Source organism: Onychomys torridus, chromosome 2, assembly GCF_903995425.1.
Source record: "Onychomys torridus chromosome 2, mOncTor1.1, whole genome shotgun sequence".
Lineage (NCBI taxonomy): Eukaryota > Metazoa > Chordata > Mammalia > Rodentia > Cricetidae > Onychomys > Onychomys torridus.
This window is the reverse complement of record NC_050444.1, coordinates 126,522,400-126,541,488: the sequence shown is the minus strand read 5'-3', so window position 1 is coordinate 126,541,488 and position 19,089 is coordinate 126,522,400. Positions and strand designations below refer to the sequence as shown.

The following is a 19,089-nucleotide window of genomic DNA, read 5'->3' as shown; positions in this document are numbered from 1 at the left end:
GTGGATCAAACACCCTCTTCCAGCCTCCACAGACATGCATGCAGACAAAACACCCATAAACATAAAATAAAAATAATGGAAAAAATTTTAAAGCTTTCAACTTTAGGTCTGGATAATCTATCTATGAAGCTGTACCTAACACTGCTATATTGCAGCTTGTTTTTCTTTGATTTAGGTAAAATGTCTACTTTATACATTCAGTATTCCAATATTGGGTGTGTGTATATATGTTACCTCCTTTTAAAATCGCAATGACTTCATAGTATGTAATAGGAAGTTACTGAATGCTGTGAATATCCTTCTGGATGCTATGAATGTGTGTTGCTCTGATTGGTTGATAAATAAAATGCTGATTGGCCAGTAGCCACGCAGGAAGTATAAGTGGGATAAGTAAACAAGGAGAATTCTGCGAAGAGGAAGGCTGAGTCAGGAGTTGCCAGCCAGACAGAGAGGAAGCAAGATGACAAGGCAGAACTGAGAAAAGGTACCAAGCCACGTGGCTAAACATAAATAAGAATTATGGGTTAATTTAAGTGTAAGAGCTAGTCAGTAATAAGCCTGAGCTAACAGCCAAGAAGTTATAATTAATATAAGCTTCTGTGTGTTTCCTTGGGGGATGCTGGTGGGAGAGATTTGCCCCAAACGCTGGTCAGCCAGGACACAGGAAAACTTCCAGCCACAACTGAACATCTTAAAACATTAAGTCATAACACTCATGCTTTCTTTCCCATCATTTTAACCAAGATCAAAGTTAGGCATAGAAATACTATCTATAAACATGATACAGAATTAAGACAATGACTTTTACTATCTATGGCCCTTACAGACACAGAGGTACAAAGTAAAACAAAGATAATCCATCTCATCTGCTCCTTGATAGTGTTCTACAGGGTCTATGTGTACTGCTATCAATGAATTAATGATTTATCACCTTTGACTTTGAATATCTTGGTGTTAAGTATAACACTGTCATCCTATAAGTCACAGAACCTTGAGGCTCAATCCCAATAAAATGCACTCAATTATGCATGTTTAAAAAAAGTCCCTTTGTTAAATTGGTAGTTCTGTGTAAAAATCATCTAACCAACAATCTGCCCGAATTCTATATGTTGAAATGTGAAACTAACAGAACAAGGAATACTTTAGTAATAATAACCTTGCATGGAGAGTTTCTGCCTTAAAAATTTGACTGAGACATCATTCATGCTACATTAACTTTACCAATTCATTGCTACAGGAGAAAAAGAAAGAATAGGAAGTGGGCAGGTGAGTGGAGGATCTGTGCTTTTGTTCAGTGAACGCTGGCAAACAGGCTCACCTCTTCTGATTGCTCACGGGTCTGTACAGGTGAAGTTCTTCTTCCCACAGTAAGTCGATGGCAGGGATAAGAGAGCCCTGATTCCGCAAGACACATCTGCAGAAAGTAGAATGTATCATTTTAAACAAAATGCAGCTATTTTTCATAAAAGGATTTTTATATTACTATTTTTTGTGGAATTTTTGGAGATAGATTAGAAAGCTTATTCTATTAGCCTGGGTATTACATTACCAAGAAGACTTTGAAATTCTGAAATTTTTCCACACAAAGATATTGTGGTAAGCCAGGTATGATGGCACACATCTTTAATCCCAGCAGCTGGGAGGCAGAGGCAGGTGGATCTCTGTGAGTTCAACGCCAATAGGGTCTACATTGTAAGCTCCAGGATAGCCAGGAGTGCATATACATACTTTCTCTCTCTCTCTCTCTCTCTCTCTCTCTCTCTCTCTCTCTCTCTCACACACACACACACACACACACACACACACACACACACACACACAAACAAAACAAAAAACCATTGTGGTAGTTATTACTAAGTTTCATTAGAAAACAGATAGAGGAAACCAGAAATTGCACATAAAACCAAATTATACATACTTCCCCTCAGTGCAGGTCTGCTACTATATTCATTCCCAGAATAAAACCCCAGTTTCCTAGTTTCCAGGGTGGTAGGAGTTACAACGTTGTTTATAAATCAATACTAACACACAATTTTAAGGATTATAAGGGCTTAGGAACCTAAAATGCATGAGAAGAACTTACTTAGTTTACATTCTGTTTACAATCCTTATTATCTTTGTAATCTAAAACACTATCTAAATAATCTGTCTTGCTTAGCAGAAACAATTAAGAAACATATATTTATGTCTATTAAAGCTTATAGCATGTCTGATAGTAAATAAAATAAAATTTGAACTTTAAATTGAAATTGGGCAAAAAAGAAATACGACTGGTTTGAGTTTCATAAATATCAATTAACTTCCTAAGGAAATAGATTCAAAAAAAATAAACTTTAAAAATTTATATATGGGGCTGGAGAGATGGCTCAGTGGTTAAGAGCATCATCTGCTCTTCCAAAGGTCCCGAGTTCAATTCCCAGCAACCACATGGTGGATGACAACCACCTGAAATGAGATCTGGTGCCCTCTTCTGGTCGGCAGGGATACATGCAGACAGAATACTGTATACATAATAAATAAATAAATAAATCTTTAAAAATATATATATCTGTTTCAGGATTAGTATGAAGGAAATACCAGGGAAACGTGTAACTTCAAAGAAGCGTGCTTAACAAAGCAATTTTACATGCCAACAGTTCGTGATGATTATCAGTAACATTTTTATACCATTATAGTGCATGTGATTTATTCTGTAACAGTATTTCATTTCATTCTCATGTTATTATAGTTAACTCCTGTGTCTACAGATTATTTATATTTTATGCCATTTTAACTACGTGGAAGAATTAAAGCATGGTGGCACACATTGTAACTCAAGTTCTGAGGGAGTTGGGTGAGGGGGGAAAATGTCCTCTTCAGGCTTCTGTGTGCTATGTATGCGCATGATACACACTTATTTGCAGGAAAAACACACATACATATAAAATAAAATAAAAATAATTCTTAAAAATAAAACAAAACAATGCTTAAGACTGGAGGGGGAGCTTAGTGGAAGAGCATGTGCTCAGCATGCTTGATTTCCACCACTCAAATCAATAAAACTGTTAAACAACCAAAACAAAGTGTGTGAGCCCCAGGCAAATTAAAAGGCACACATGTATTTAATGACATAAGTCAAACTTCCTTTTATTATTAGAAATAAAATACGGTTTCCTTCGCACACTGAAAATACCCTTTGGTAACTTTGGAGAGGTGTGACTTAATGTGACTTAAAGTGAAGGAATCCAAATATCTATAAATTAATAAATTTATAGGCAGCAGACAATAGTGGGTGAGGCAAAACTAGAATTCATACATGTTTTAAAAGTCTAATTATTTTAAAGCAAATATTGGAATGGAAAATACAGACCACATAAATACCCAAGTATGCTTAGTCACATGTGATGTGTGCTGACATACATGAAATGTGCTGATAAAAGTCACAAGTTTCGCCAGCCCTGATGACACACACCTTTAATCCTAGTACTTAGGAGGCAGAGGCAGGTGCACATCTGTGAGTTTGAGGGAAGCTTGGCCTTTCCGTTATCACAGATGAAAAGACTTAAATAGGTTCCCAAATATCAACCTAAAGGTATTTGTCTAGTATGAACAAGGCCTGGGGTTGATCCCCAGCACCACATAAACTCAGTGTGCACCTGTCATCCCAGACCTGGAAGGTCTTCCCTGGAGGATCATTAGTATAGTCGAGTCACTCTTGACTATACAATGAACTTGAGGCCAGTCTCAGAATAGTGAAACTTAAACAACAAAAACCGAAATCAACTTAACACAAAGATTCTGTTATTTCATCATTCAATTCTATACTGCTTAAAAATGCTGCCTAAATAAATGAGAGAATAATTTTCAGGTTAGACTTAAAATATAGTGTCTGTCTTTTTTTTTCTTTTTTTTTAAATGAGCTTAGGATCGAACCCAGGGCCTTGTGCTTGCTAGGCAAGCTCTACCACTGAGCCAAATCCCCACCCTAGTGTCTTAAGAGAATGTGTATACCAACTGAGAAGACAGATGTACAAAACAACAAGCAGAGACTCATCTAGAGGTGGGAAAGTTGGCAGGAGTGTAAGTCCATGCCTATATCTCCCTGGCTAATTGAGCTAACAAAGTGAACCACTCTGTTAGAACCCTAGAATGATGAGTCTTTATATCTGTGTTTAAGTTGGGGTCAAGTGATAAGACAGATACATAGGAAAAACAGTCTCTCTGTGCTTTCACAGTATTTTGTGCCTGTCTTTCAGTGCCTATATCTACTTCTGCATGTGTCTCATTTCCTCTTAAACATGTGGGCAGTATCTCTGGCACTTCAAACTCCTTCTGATACTTAGTTCAATCCTTATTTTTGTCCATGTTTGCCAAATGGACAAAACAATTGGTATTTAGAATCTAATAATTCATAGAAATTATGACATATTGACTGACCACATGAGTGAAAAATTAATGATTCAACTCCAAACCAAAGTATTTATCCTATGGTCCAAGTTTTCCTAGACAAAAATACTACACCTAGAATTGATGAAAGATTATCCATTAGTTCTAAGAGAAGTTAGTCATAAGTAGGAGTTATTCATTTCTGCCTTTTCATTAATATACATGCATCAACTTATCACAGGGAGAAAAATATCTAAGTAAAACTCAGAATATAGCTCTAAAACCAGGAGATACTAAAATGTTTCAAAAACAAAACTTACTGTAAAGGTACAGTAATGCTGTTTTTTAAAAAGGATATTATGGTATATAGTATCTCTGAAAAATAATATTGTTTATATTCTTTAACCAAAACGAATTTTTATACTTAAACATATTATTTGAGTATAACTGTAGCAGGCTCTTTTGGGTCACCAACTAGCTTCTAAATCATGACATGGAAACATGATATTAGTTATGAATGCTCAGCTTTATCTTAGCCTTGTTCTAATGTGTTTCTCTTTATCTACATTTTGCCTTGGGGCTTTTTACCTGTCTTTCATTCTGTGTATCTTACTTTCCTGTTTCCTCTGTGTCTGGCTGATAGGCTTCTGGCCCCAGGCGTCTCTCTCTCCTTCTCCCTAGATTTCTACTCCTACTTGTTCTCTCTGCTCCCCAGTGGGCCTATCCCTCTACTGCCTAGCTATTTTCATTCTGCTTTTTGTTAGACCAATAGGGTGCCTTAAGCAAGCAAGGTGAAACAGCAACACATCTTTACGTAGTTAAACAAATGCAGCATAAACAAATGAAACACATCTTTGCCTAGTTAAAGTAATATTCTACAACAAAAAATAATTTGTAAGAGAGTAATCCCAGGGAAGAAAAATACTCAATAGACTCTTCATATGACGTCTCTTATGAGTGGATACCATCAGATTGAACCTGAAATTAAATAATAGACATAGCTATAATAAATGAGACAGAGCTCATATTTGTAACTCAAAAAAGTCCTTGTAAGCTTTAATTCTAAGAACTGTACAAGCAGAAGTCAGTCTGTTTAGCACTTTTCCTAACTATCCTAAGAAAATTGTTAGAGAATCCTTATAGGTGAATACAATATATCTGAGGTTAAAATAGTTCTAATAATATATGTACACCAATAACATATTAATAGTAACATAATTTTACAAATTCTGGAATTTGTAAAATTGTACAAATAGTATCAAAACTAACCCAAACATAAATACAGGTTTCTCCTGAAGTATCTATCAGAGGCTAAGAAGCTGCTTTATCATAAATGCTCACAAAGACTGTCCTACCACAGGCTGTTTGTTCAAATATTTTACTGTGCACTATAATTCACTGCATGTGAGGTCAGATTATCCTGCAGTAACTCAAGTCAATCATGTTTCAAGTGCTTAGAGCGCACACTTGAAGAAGAAAAGGAGAGCAATCAAGAAGAAAAGGAGGGCAATGCCGATTTCATGATTTTCACAGATATCTAGCTTCACAATCTCTAGAATTGAAAATATTTGTAAACAAGCTTTTAAAAATACTTTTAAAATGTTTTTTTGGGGGGGAAGTTTTGGGAAAACAGTTAATATATATTTATAGGACAAATGAAATTAATAAATGAAGGAAGCACAATTGTCCTAATAATATATAGGCAAAGTATTGGGTAACCTTTCCTCCCCAAGAGAGAAAGTTGAGCTATAGGCTAAAGAAAATACCAAGCCAACAGTAGTTGTTCAACATATACTACATTGTTTTGTAAATGAGTATTTGTGGCTTGGGATAAGGTATATAATGATAATATTATGATATATTGAATCTCAACCTACTGTGAAGAGGCTATCCTTGCAAATATGACTAGTAATAACAGTGCTTACATATAAAAATGTATACAAATTTTTAGTAAAATTACTTTGTGAAATTAATACTGGACCAAGGGAGCATCTATAACCTGACATTACATATTATCATTATTTTTACTACGGAGGTTTTTTTTTTTTAACTAACAATAAATATGCTCTATCAACAAAATGTTTATGCATTTAAGTTTTCCTAAACACCCCTTAAAAATAAACTAAAGGAGCTGTGTGGTGGCGGCGGCGCATACCTTTAATCCCAGCACTCGAGAGGCAGAGCCAGGCAGATCTCTGTGTGAGGCCAGCCTGGTCTACCAGGACAGGCACCAAAACTACACAGAGAAATCCTGTCTTGAAAAAACTGAACCTTGGGTTGGGGATTTAGCTCAGTGGTAGAGCGCTCGTTTAGCAAGCACAAGGCCCTGGGTTCGATCCTCAGCTCAAAAAAGAAAAAGAAAAAAACCAAACCAACCAAATAAATGAATGAATGAATGAATGAATGAACGAAGACATAAATAATAAATAAAATAATAAATAAATGGATGGATATATAAATAAATAAATGAATACATACACAATAAAAAATAATAAATAAATAAATGGATGGATAGATAGATAGATAAATAAATAAAGGACTATCTTACACTATTCATAGTTTAAAATTTTAATTTTAAGCACAAAGGGCTGTATTAGGTAAGTTTATATCTGACTGTCCCAGTCCACAAACAATGATTGAAACATAAGGATGGCATCATCTGAAAAGTTGGACATTAAAAATTAAAAACAAAAAACAAAAATTAAAAAAACCCTCACCAACTGAACTTTTTTCTGTTCAGTAATTCAAGGAAAACATAAAGATTCAAATTTTTCATTGACTGTCAAAGGAACAGAAGATGTCTGAGTATGGACTTCTTTGGGTTAACATCTATTAATTTTATATATAAAGTGGTATAATGCTTCACACACAAATACATTGTACACTGATAAAGTCAAGAATAGACTTTTAAAGTCAGTGTGTCTGAGTTCAAATTCATTTCTAGAGTTCACTACAGTGAATATTCTCAATTACATGCTTTTCCTTTCATAAAAACTGAGAGTACCTTGCCTGTATGCTTTGGTTAGAAAAGCTTAAATGAGAATACATTTGTCGTTATTCCATCAGTGAGTGAACACTCTTAAAATCCATTTAAAGATTTTCTTTTCTTCTTACAGAAACTATTTAATTATTAGGAACAAACTAACTATGCCAGTTATTCTCAAAGTATGATTAACAGACAAAAGGCTATTATAATCATTTCAGAAGCTTCATAGGACCAAAATTATGCCCTTGTAACGTGGGTGCCATGAGTTTTGTGCTGTTTTTACACTGATGTTACATCTATGCCCAGGCCTTATGGAGCAGGTTTATAATTTCTGCTACTTAGGAAGATAAAGCAGGGGGACAGCAAGTTTAAGGACCACCTAGCTAGAGACTGAGTTCAACATTAGCCTGGACACCACAGAACTCTATCTCTGCTGTGGGATGTTCTGTATGTCAAATGTGTTGCTCTGATTGGTTAAAATAAATAAAGTGCTGATTGGCCAGTAGCCAGGCAGGAAGGACAGGGTAGACAGGACAAGGAAGAGGAGAAGGCTGGGAACAGGAAGGCTGTGAGGAGACACTGCCAGCCGCTGCCATGAGAAGCAACATGTAAAGACACCGGTAAGCCACAAGCCATGTGGCAAAGTATAGACTAACAGAAATGGGTTAATTTAAGATAGAAGAAGTAGATAACAAGAAGCCTGCCACAGCCATACAGTTTGTAAGCAATATAAGTTTCTGTGTGTAGGAAAACTCTAACTACATATCTCAAAATAAAGAAGAGGTCTAGGAATATAGCTCAGAGGCAGAGCACTTGGCTAACATATGTGAGTCCTTGATTCAATTCGTAGGACAAGAAGGAAAAGATCAGGGTGTACACCTTTAATCCCAGCACTCAGGAGGCAGAGGGCAGATCTCTGTGAGTTCAAGGTCAGTGTGTTCTACAGAGTAAGTTTCATGACAGCTAGGGCTACATAGTAAGATTCTATCAAAAGAGGAGAGCAGGGGATAGGAGGAGAGGAGATGGGAGGGGAGGGGAGGAGGAAAAAGAAAAGAGAGGAAGGGAGGGAGGGATGGAGGGAGGGAGAGAGCCAGACATCAGGGGGGGGGGGAGGGAGGGAGGGAGGGAGGGAGGGAGGGAGGGAGGGAAGGAAGGAAGGAAGGAAGGAAGGAAGGAAAGAGGAGAGGGGAGGGGAGGGGAGGAGGGTGGGGCGGGGAGGGGAGGGGAAGGGAGAGGAGGGGAAGGGAAGGGAAGGAATAAATAAACAAAGAAAGGAAGGAAGGAAGAAGAGGAAGAGGAAAAGAAAAAGGCCCAATGATAGGTAGAGCTGTTAATAATATAGCACAAATCTTGGTGGTAGCATCAAGCTGAGTACTTGGTAGATCTTTCTCTTCAAATTAATGAAATAAGCCTAATGAATCAAGGACCAGATCTGTCACTATTAATTATGCAAGAACAAAATTAGTTTTCAGACTTTGATGATGAAAACAATGGTGATATTAGTATACATCTTTTTCAATTGTGTGTGGGCCCGTGCATATGCATTTGTGGAAGCTATAGAGCAGCCTTGACTGTCATCCCCTTAGTACCATCCACTTTGAGATTTTTGAAACATTTCCTCACTTGCCTGTAGATGAGGCTTATTGAATGGAGAGGCCAAGGGATCCCGGTCTATCTCTACCTCCTCAGCTCTGGGAGTGTAAGAGTGGACTACCACCACACGCAGATTTTAATAAGTGGGGTAGGAGACTCTTGGGATGAAACTTGGGTCCTCAAACTTGTGTGGCAAGTACTTAACCAGCTGGGTGATCTCCTTAGCAACATACACATATTTTTATATTGCATAATCAAACATTTAGAAAATCTTAATAAACCAAAGGATCAATATTCTTCAAAGATATAATAAATGCATGATGGCATAGGTAAAATATATATTCAAAGTATGAAACAAACCACTAGAAGAGTATAATGACACATCTTCAAATTACACATTTGCATTAAGATTCAGGAAACGACTACTTGTCAGGTTCTAGCTTATTATCAAAGAATAATATTCATAATTACTTGGAAAGGCTACTAAAATACTTAAACACACACCCCTTTTCAAAGTACCAGTCTTGGTGAGGTTAAATTGTCTTTATATATTTAAAACAATATATTGTAAGATGGAAACTGAGGGAAAAATATTACATCTAGCTGTCTCCTATTGAGCCATATATTAAACAGATCTGCAAATCTATCACCCCACTTACTAATGAATCACTTGTCCCACTGCTATGATCCAATATCTGACAAAAGCAACATAAGGGTAAAGGGTTCATTCTGGCTTAAGTTCAGAGAGAGATTGTTCATCATGACAGAGAACACGAGGCAGCTGGCCACACTGTGACTGTATGGGGAAGCAAAGAAAGATAAATGCTGGTCTTCCACTTGTCTTCTCCTTTTTATAAAGGTCAGGATCCTACAGCCTACAGAATGGTACCAACATATTTAGGGTGTGTTTTCCCACCTCAGTTTACCTAGTCTAAAACTCCTTACATACATTCCCAGAGGTTTGTCTCATAGGTGATTATAAATCCCATCAAGTTGACCATTAATATTAACTACCACAAGTCCATCCTTTGTTGACCTGACAGGAAAACTTAGTACTTCTAAGTCACAATCTTCAAAGCCTTATCCCCATCAGTTCACGGCCTCTCACATCGCAAATGTATTTGGTCTATTTCTAAGGGTTTGCATAGACTTAATAGTCCCAACACTATTCAAAAGTCCAAAGTTGAAAGTTTCTTCTGTGACTCAAGTTAAAGTTTTACTTGTGAGCTACAAAAAAATCAAAACCAAGTTACACAGTTCCAATATACAACGTTACAAGTAAACATTCTCCTTCTAGAAGGGAAAAAAAAGCAGACAGAGAAGACATAGAAACAAATAGTTAGATCAAAGCAAGACTGAAACCTAGCAGGGGAACCACCAAATCCAGCATCTGAGGCTGATGATGGAATCATTATTCCAAAAATGTTGTGTGGGGCACATAAGTCTCTTTCTTGAGATGGCTCTTCTTTGGTTACAGCATTTCCTCAGCAGACAAATCATAGTCCTAGCATCTCCAACATTCTAGGGTGTTATGGAATATTAGTTTAAGATGTGTTACATTTGTTTACACTGTGAAATATTTGTTCATTGATGCAAAAATGTGTTGCATTTGTTTAACTCTGTAAAGCTATGTTACTTTGCCTGCCTAAAACACCTGATTGATCTAATAAAGAGCTAAACGGTCAATAGCTAGGCGCGAAAGAGATGATAGGTGGGGCTGGCAGGCAGAGAGAATAAATAGGAGGAGAAATCATGAAAAAGAAGAGCAAGGAGTGAGAAAAGGAGAAGGAGAATGCCAGAGGTCAGCCAGCTAGACACAGAGTAAGAAAGAAAAAAAGATATACAGAATAAAGAAAGGTAAAAAGCCCAGAGGTAAAACATAGTCAAAGAGAAAAGAAAATTCAAGTTAGAAAAGCTGACTAGAAACAAGCCGAGCTAAGGCCAGACATTCATAAGTAAGGATAAGTCTCCATGTATTTATTTGGGAGCTAGGTGGCAGGCTGCCAAAGAGATTAAAAAACAAACAAACAACAAAACACTACACTGTGATCTCCAATATAATTTAGGTTTTACTTCCAAAGCTTCATACAGTGGACTCACAGGACTTCCTTGCAGGGACTCTAGTCCTGCCCCACATTATCTGGCGCCAGCAGGATACATTTTGTTGCAAGCTTGCTATAGAGCCTGGGAACCCTAGATGGTAGTTGCATCAACTTCTGTGTGAAGACCCTGAACAATCAATTCCCTAGGCAGTTGTTTTTAAGCAGGGAACCCCTTGAGTGGCATTGTAAGTTAAGGTGTTCTCCTTCCAAATGAATTTGTAATTTCATAAGATGAAACTTACCCTCATAGGACCTTTCCTATTGTCCCAGGGAGGAGCACAAAATTCCTATTTAATATGATAATCTCTTCAATAATCACAGATGCTTACTCAGCATTCACTTTGCCAGCAAATATAAACTTACTCCTTCCTTGCTAAGAGTTTCCCTCTCTTTCTGCTCTACTTTTTGCTTTGTCTTAATGTAGACTTGAATAAGGACTCTAAGTGGTAACCAGCCAGAATACAGCCTGAATGCTATCCTGTCTTGAAACTTCTCTATAAACAACTTAGTGTTTTTGTTTTTTGTTTTTTTATAATTTGCCTTGCTTCAGTTCTCAGGACATGGTGGCGTCCTTTCTAGTGTCTGAATATTTCCTGTCAGTATGTTTATGATGGAAACACTGTATGCTTTCATAACTATGTAAGAGGAACATCAAGAAGATTCCAAAATTTGATCCAAAAAAGTGCTGTTGTGACTTTGCAGTACATTCAAATAACTATGATTTTATTTGTAAAATGGCATTTTTACATATTATATAGTTCAGCAATTAACAACTTTTTGTTCTCTTTTATAGACAATGATCAAAGACTCTCAAGACCTTCAGTTATATCAATGGGCATTTAGCATTGAGATTAACTTTTTTACATTTTTCTTGAGACAGAGTTTTTCTGTGTAGTCCTAGCTGTCCTGAAACTCACTCTGGAGACCAGGCTGGCCTTGAAATCAAAGGTCCACCTGCTTCTGCCTCCCAAGTGCTAGGATTAAAAGCATGCGCCACCACCACCTGGCTGAGGTTAATTTTTTTTAGAGCTAAATACTTAATTAAGATAATATATATTTTGAATTTTATAAATAAATATATTTTCTTAAAATGTAGTATGATGGTCAACTTGTACTGATTATCAACTTTATAGGACCTTGAGTCATTTAAGAGACAAACTTCCAGGCATGTAATATGAGACTGTTTCTAGATTGGTAGCTCAGGTGGGAGGACCCACAGTGAATGTGGGTAGCACAGTTCTGTGGGCTGTAATGCCAGGCTAAATAAAAAGAAAGCACTCAGATGACTAACACTCATCTCTCTTTTGTTGTCATGGTAAGTATTCTGTTAGCTATGAGTCGAAATAAACCCTCCTTAAGTTGTCTTTGTCAATTATTTGCTCACAGCCACAAAAGTATTATAAAAAAAATGGATGAAGACTACAGTTGTTGCTATTATGAACTTATTTGGTTCTCAGCAAGCATTTAGAACTTCAAGATAGAGAAGTCCTAAAATGCTGTTAAGCAGATCTTAATATCCCATTTTGTTGGGAATTCAGAAGACCAAATGCCAAGAGAAATGTGCAGTGGAGCTTAGCTCATAAGAACTAACTGGGAAGCTGGACTTCATCAGTAATTGGGCCAGAGGCTATTTGTCTTACATTCTGGCAACAAATCAGGCTAGGTATTAAGAAATTAAAACATTACCTTTTTTATTTTTAAGATTGGGTCCCCTGTGTAGCCCAGGCTGGCTCCAAAATCAAGGTTCTCCTAACTCAGCCTCTCAATTGCTGGGATTACAGATGGTGTGTTACTATACTCAGCATAATCCCCATTCTAAAGATGTGACTACTAAGCCTTACATACACGAAAAATCTTGCTCAGGACCATACAGGTAACTGCATGGGGAAGATAAAATTAGCATAGGACAGTTTTATCTCATAGCCAGTTAAGAAGTATAAACTCAGACAACTATAGTGTCTTACTATAGATTGTCTTATGATCTAATAGACAGTAATAATTTTCTTTGGCTTAATTAAAATAACCATACCCATTGACCTTCATTTATCAGGTACTTTATAGCAAGGGCTTATTCACTGAACATACACAACTCTTCAAATGTAGGATTATGGCTACATAGATCACAAACCAAGTTTCAAGAGACAGCAATTTATCCGAGTTGAATTGGACTGGACTGGTCTCCAAAGGCTACAAAACTTTCTACAATGTCTCTGTTCTAAAACAAGCCATTGAAATATAAGAAATCCTGAAGATGACTAACTGGTAGCTCTTAAAAATTTCGAGTGCAGGGATAGAGAGATGGCTCAGCAGTTAAGAGTACTGGCTGCTCTTCCAGAGGTCCTGAGTTCAATTCCCAGCTTACAACCATCTATAATGAGATCTGGTGCACTCTTCTGGCCTGCAGGCATACATGCAGGCAGAACACTGTACACATAATAAATAACACTGTTAATATAATAAATAAATAAATCTTTTAAAAAAATAATGCATTAATTTTTTTTTCAGGTGCAGCCTGACAATGGTAGCACAGACATAGCCAGTTCCAGGATGGCTAGGGCTACACAGAGAAAGCTTGTCTCCAAAAAAGAGAGAGAGAGAGAAGAAAACGAAAAAATTGAGTTCACTGTTGGGCCAGACAAATCACTGAAGCAGTATAAAGCCAAATTTAGTCATGAGTCTGAAATTTCATTTACTGCCAACAAGAGTGTAAATCAGACAGCTTATTTATTTTTATTCACAAACCAAAGCTTTTTTTTCCCTTTAAGTCACTTGTGTGCTAGAAAAATCAGAGCTTTAATTTGCATCAAGTTGAAGCAAGCTTATTAAGAATGCTAGTTACCAAGTACATGCACATCTACTTGTCTGGGCTAGCCCATTGCCACACTCTTGTAGCAGGGTTAAATAGCAGTGTAGTCACCTCCTAAGAAAGCACACTGTTAAAAAGGAAATTACTAATAATGTCCTGGAACCAATGGAATATTTAAAGAGATGTGCATGTCAAGATCAATTATCTACAAAACTCCTGTGAAAATAGCTTTAAAAACTATTTGTCACCAGACTTTGCTGTGTTAGAGTCCTCAATTGATCCAGCAAGTTGGTAAGACTTAATGAACTAATAAACAGCAACAGTAACAAGTTTTGAGGTGTTTGATATGAACATAATCTCATATGCTGATACCATCAGTTGTTATTATTAGCAATGAAAAATCCTTAGAATTCATCACATGCTGATCATAGATATTGAAGCCTTAGCTAAATCAAGTCAAGCAGCCTTATTTTTCCCTGCCAAGCATCCTTGGCCCCATTACAACCCCCAAAATGACACTTTTCAGAGAGAAGATATCAGTATGCCCACTCCCAGGTGTCTACTGGCTGTTCTACACATCACAAAAGATTCCAAAATCAGAGGACATTCCCTCCCCAAGAAGGTCCAGCTAAGCCTCTCATTTACAAGGAGGAAGCAGCTACATATGGTAAAGCTCTCTACCTGAGTCTTTTCTTGTAATAAACATATTTTCTTGGAGCCTAATGTAAACTCTTCTACTACCTAGTTGCAAAATACAAATAAATATTTAAACTTTTTTAAAAAATGGCATATTTTAAAAAGTAAGCCATCTCCTCTGGTGTTCCTTTTTTCACATTACAATTGCCTACTTTTAGAATTCTCTCTACTGGTCCAACATAATTTTTAGTTTTTGATTACCAGAACAGGTAGACCAACACAAAAAGACTTTAAAATTTTGCCATTTAAAATCTATTTAAGTTCCCAAAACCAGATTACACCACAGGGACACGAAGAACAGAATTAAAACATTTCCAAATAGCACTCTTATTAGTAAATATGACACCACAGTATTTTGGGACTTTGCTATTTACTGATTTAGTTTTAGAAGTGCTGAATCACTTCAGAATATCAGAGTACTTGCTATGAACACTAAATAATACAACAAAAACTGCAGCCCTAATAGCAGATCATCCTGACTCTACCCAGGGGCAGCATCTCTCTCCACATTTGCTTAGAGAGAAAAGTCAGTGTTACCTGTAGAAAGTATCAACTTCAGGAAAGTGGGTAAGTTGTTATTGATGAGGAGCTGTGAATCACAGAAGCCACTTGAGCTGAAGGGAGGATTCTAACTCTACTCTTTTACAGAAAGGCCACTAATCCAGTTGTGAATGAAAAGGCCTCTTTGTTTCCAAATGCCTGTCACACTTTTGTCATTTTATTGCTTCTGAGCACCCTCTGGTGGAGGGCAGAAGAGAGGAATAACACCTATAAATATATGGCTTCTAATCTAAAGATTGGTAAGGGGGAAAAAGAGATCTGGAATGTGTGCAGATTTTTCTTGACTCTCCATATTACTTAATCATCTAAAGCTAGTTGATGAATATGTATTAACCATATGGTTACTTACAGTCTATGATTTACTTATTCAATCAATACCTACATTCTTACTACACATCAAAACAATATACAGATAATCTGGTTTTGATATTAATGCTATTTCCTGGGGAAGCTGTTTTGATCTCATGAGATCTCAGTTTGCTCATGTGAGAAATGAGAATAATCTCTGCGGACAGCGATAAAAAGGTAACTGAAAAAAGAGCCTACCTAGCATAGTACATCTATCTATCTGGCTGTCTTGCACACACGCACGCCTGCACGCACACATGCATGCACATTTTGTCTCTGGCTCAACTTCTTGAGAGACAGCAGGGTTATCTTATGTGATTTCAGTTACAAGGCCCAGCTGTTTCTTCCTTTGATAGTCTAACCCTAAGAGACAATGTTAGTATCATTTAAGTGTTTTTACACAAGCTTATGTAACTACATTTAGCCTACCTAATTAGCATGTGCTTTGAAACATACATAAAGCACCCTAATATACTATCTTTTCTACATCGAAGATATTTAAAATATGATAATCAATGTTCATTAAATAGTTTTTCCTAAGTGAACAAAGAAAGTTTAAATTATTTAAAGGTTTATTTCCTCTTTCATAACATTATAACTGCTACCCAATGGACAGTGTTTGTTTAAATATATTGTGGCTCTGAGTATTTCTAAGAGCCTATCTCTAATATCATTTACTACCTACTTAATACCAACATTTTAAAAGGTTTATGTTACAAAGCATTATCCAAAAGTTGATCCTGGAGCTTGAAAAATGGCTCAGCAGGTAAAGGCACTTGCCACCACAACCCACAATCTGAGTTCAATCTCTGGAACCCACTTGGTGAAAGGAGAGAGCTGACTTACATAGACTCTTCACTGATACTGACTGTGGCCCTCTAGCCTCAACACATGTGCTGGCTCGCACACATACATACATATGTATGTACATGTACACACATGGGGGGTGAGGGGAAGTTTTTAAAAAGTAAAAGTAGAGCCTGCTTGGGCTGGGAATATGGCTTTGTGGTAGAATCCTTATCTAGCATGTATGTGGCCCTACAGGTTCAACTCCAAGCACCACAAAGCAGAATCTACTACAGGCACCCATTTAATTACTATAGATGAACAACAGTAACTTTAGGAGATCAAGTAAGTCTATTGAGAACATCTAGAACATTTAACCAACCTATAAGACAGGCATGTGCGTGTGCACACACACCACATACCACACACCACATACGACACACACCTGCTCTGATGCCACCATTAAAGCTGCCTGTAATAGGACTCTATGTTTAAAACACTTGTGGATTAATACATGGAAAGAACACTCTGTGGTAGATCACTGTATCTGAGTTACATTCCAAAATCTAGAAAAAACTCTCGATTTTTTGTTTGTTTTGCTTTGTTTCCTTTAAAAGAAAGTAGGAACGGAACTAGATGACTCTAATTATTTTCTCTTGTCCTAAACAGCACCTCCCCCACCACCACCCACCACCCGCCGACATGCCCTGGTTTGGTGTTCAAGACAAGACAATAACTTGGATCCTCTCCAGTCATTACTCTACTTGGGCTTGTTTACACACTGATCCAAGAGTCCCTGTGCTGACCTACCCCTAGGCTTGCCCACTCTTATTATCCTTACCTGAGTGTCCCTCACTTTAGGTAACAACAAAGTGTTACCTATTATCTATTACATGATAGGTAACAAAATGTTACTTATTGTCTAGTTTATTGATATGTAAGAGGCATTTGAAAAGATGAAAGTGAATGTACTTCAAAACTCACACTAATACTCTTAAACAACCACAACTTCCCCTGTATTTTAAAGTATATGGAATCATTGAGTAGTGACCTCAGTCTGTGGTATTTGGACAGATCTCTCATAAATAAGCACCTTTTATTCAATTAGTCCCTAAGGAGAGGACTATTGTCATAGATGGGAGCTGAGTAGATGGAGACAGGGGCAATGTCAGAGGCCAAGGTTTTATGTGAATGGGCCAAGAGCTAGAACAGAGGCGAAAATCAAGTCTCTAGATCTTCTGAGGCAACAGACTTGTATGACAATTCTGTCACTGGAGAAGAGGTACCCCTTAGGAGAGATGGCAGTATTGCTTTGGTGACTGCAATGGAAGAGAGTGTCAAACCAAATCATGAGGAGTTTATCAATTCTTCTCTATGTCTTCCAAATCACATTCAACTGTGACAAGGAAGTCATGGGAAATAGTGTCAATGTAAGGCAATTTCTTTGGTAAGCAGCTGTCATATGCTTCCTTGGAAGGAGTTAAAGCAGTGATTATGAACATGGACTTCAAAGCTATACTGACAGAATTTGAAATCTTGTGTCTGCTAATAACTATGTGACTCTAGACAAGTCTCCTATTTTCTTAATCTGTAAGTCATAAAACTGCTGTGAGGTTTAAAAAGTAGTTCAACCAATCTGTCTGCCAACACGTCTATATGCCTGTCTATCTACTAATCTACCTATACTACATATTAAGCTTGCTTTAAGTAGATGAAAATATTATTATTCATCTGTTTAACTATGTTAAATGAGTTAGCACATTGTGCTAAGAACTCAGCTAAGGGATGAAGATATAGCTGAAGCTGAGTAGTTTCTGCTTGATGGTTTACTAAGGTAGAGATTTTAACAACGCTTCTGCAGTGCTAGCTCTTTTTATTTTACTATAGCAATCCTCATCCTCACTGCTGGTAATGAGGAACATGACATGGTTGGACATATTACCATTCCACGGGCAAGAAAATGAGACTCAGAATCCTCCAAGATCACAAAGCTAGCAGATGCCAGAGTGGACTCAGAATAAAAGTGGATTCCTAATTTTTCCTGAATGGTGTCATTTTCATATGCAATACAAGCCATCCTAGCTAGCTGTGGAAGATGATAAAGCTAAATTATGATGAAAAAAGTTAGATCTCTAGGTCTCATTAGATCACAGAAATATAGAATTGTATTTTAAGGTGATAAAAAATGAAAAAAAATAAAGGGAGTAATTTCTCTCATCCAAGGGCCAACACTGCTTAACTTCCAGGATCAGAAGAGATAGGAGACATTCAGGGTGGTATGTGGTATGGCTGAGGACAGGGACAACTTCTGTTAAAAAATATCATTTAAAAAAAAAAGTAGTTTCTATAGGCAGAAAATTTGTAAAGAAACTTCTCAGACAAAGAAAACAAAAAACAATGTCATATGAATTATTTTGTTGAATAAATTATAATTTTAAAATACTCCATAAAATAAACTAATACTGAATTGTGCTTGGAGAACAAACTGAAAAAGATTTATTCAGTTTCTGCTGGTTCCTAATCCATTCAAATGCAACAGCACTCACATGATGACCACAGGTTATTAGTTTATCATATACATTTTCCTGTTTCATAAAGATCACTCCAACACACGGAACATTTCTCTAACTTCAAACTGAACTTGAAAGTATTTTTCTGATTGTGCAAGTATCCTTTCTCAGAGATTTCATATCATAATGGGTAACTAAATAGAAAGTATGAAAAAACAGTCATCAAAACTTACTGCAAATAATAAAAATAAACCATGTGTTGACATTTAAAATGCATTAATATCTAAAAATGTATACTTTATAATGACATTGTAATTGTTAATTACATTCTGTGGA

At 36.8% G+C, this 19,089-nt stretch overlaps 1 protein-coding gene across 3 annotated transcripts in view; it reads right to left on the bottom strand.

Annotated features, from left to right (window-relative positions):
* Faf1 (Fas associated factor 1) overlaps nt 1-19,089 on the bottom strand; it is a 345,021-nt gene that overhangs the window by 136,316 nt on the left and 189,616 nt on the right. For all 3 annotated transcript variants that reach the window (XM_036177177.1, XM_036177179.1, XM_036177178.1), the window contains exon 9: nt 1,319-1,414. In XM_036177177.1, the coding sequence (XP_036033070.1) occupies nt 1,319-1,414 (96 nt within the window). The remainder of the gene's footprint in view (nt 1-1,318; nt 1,415-19,089) is intronic.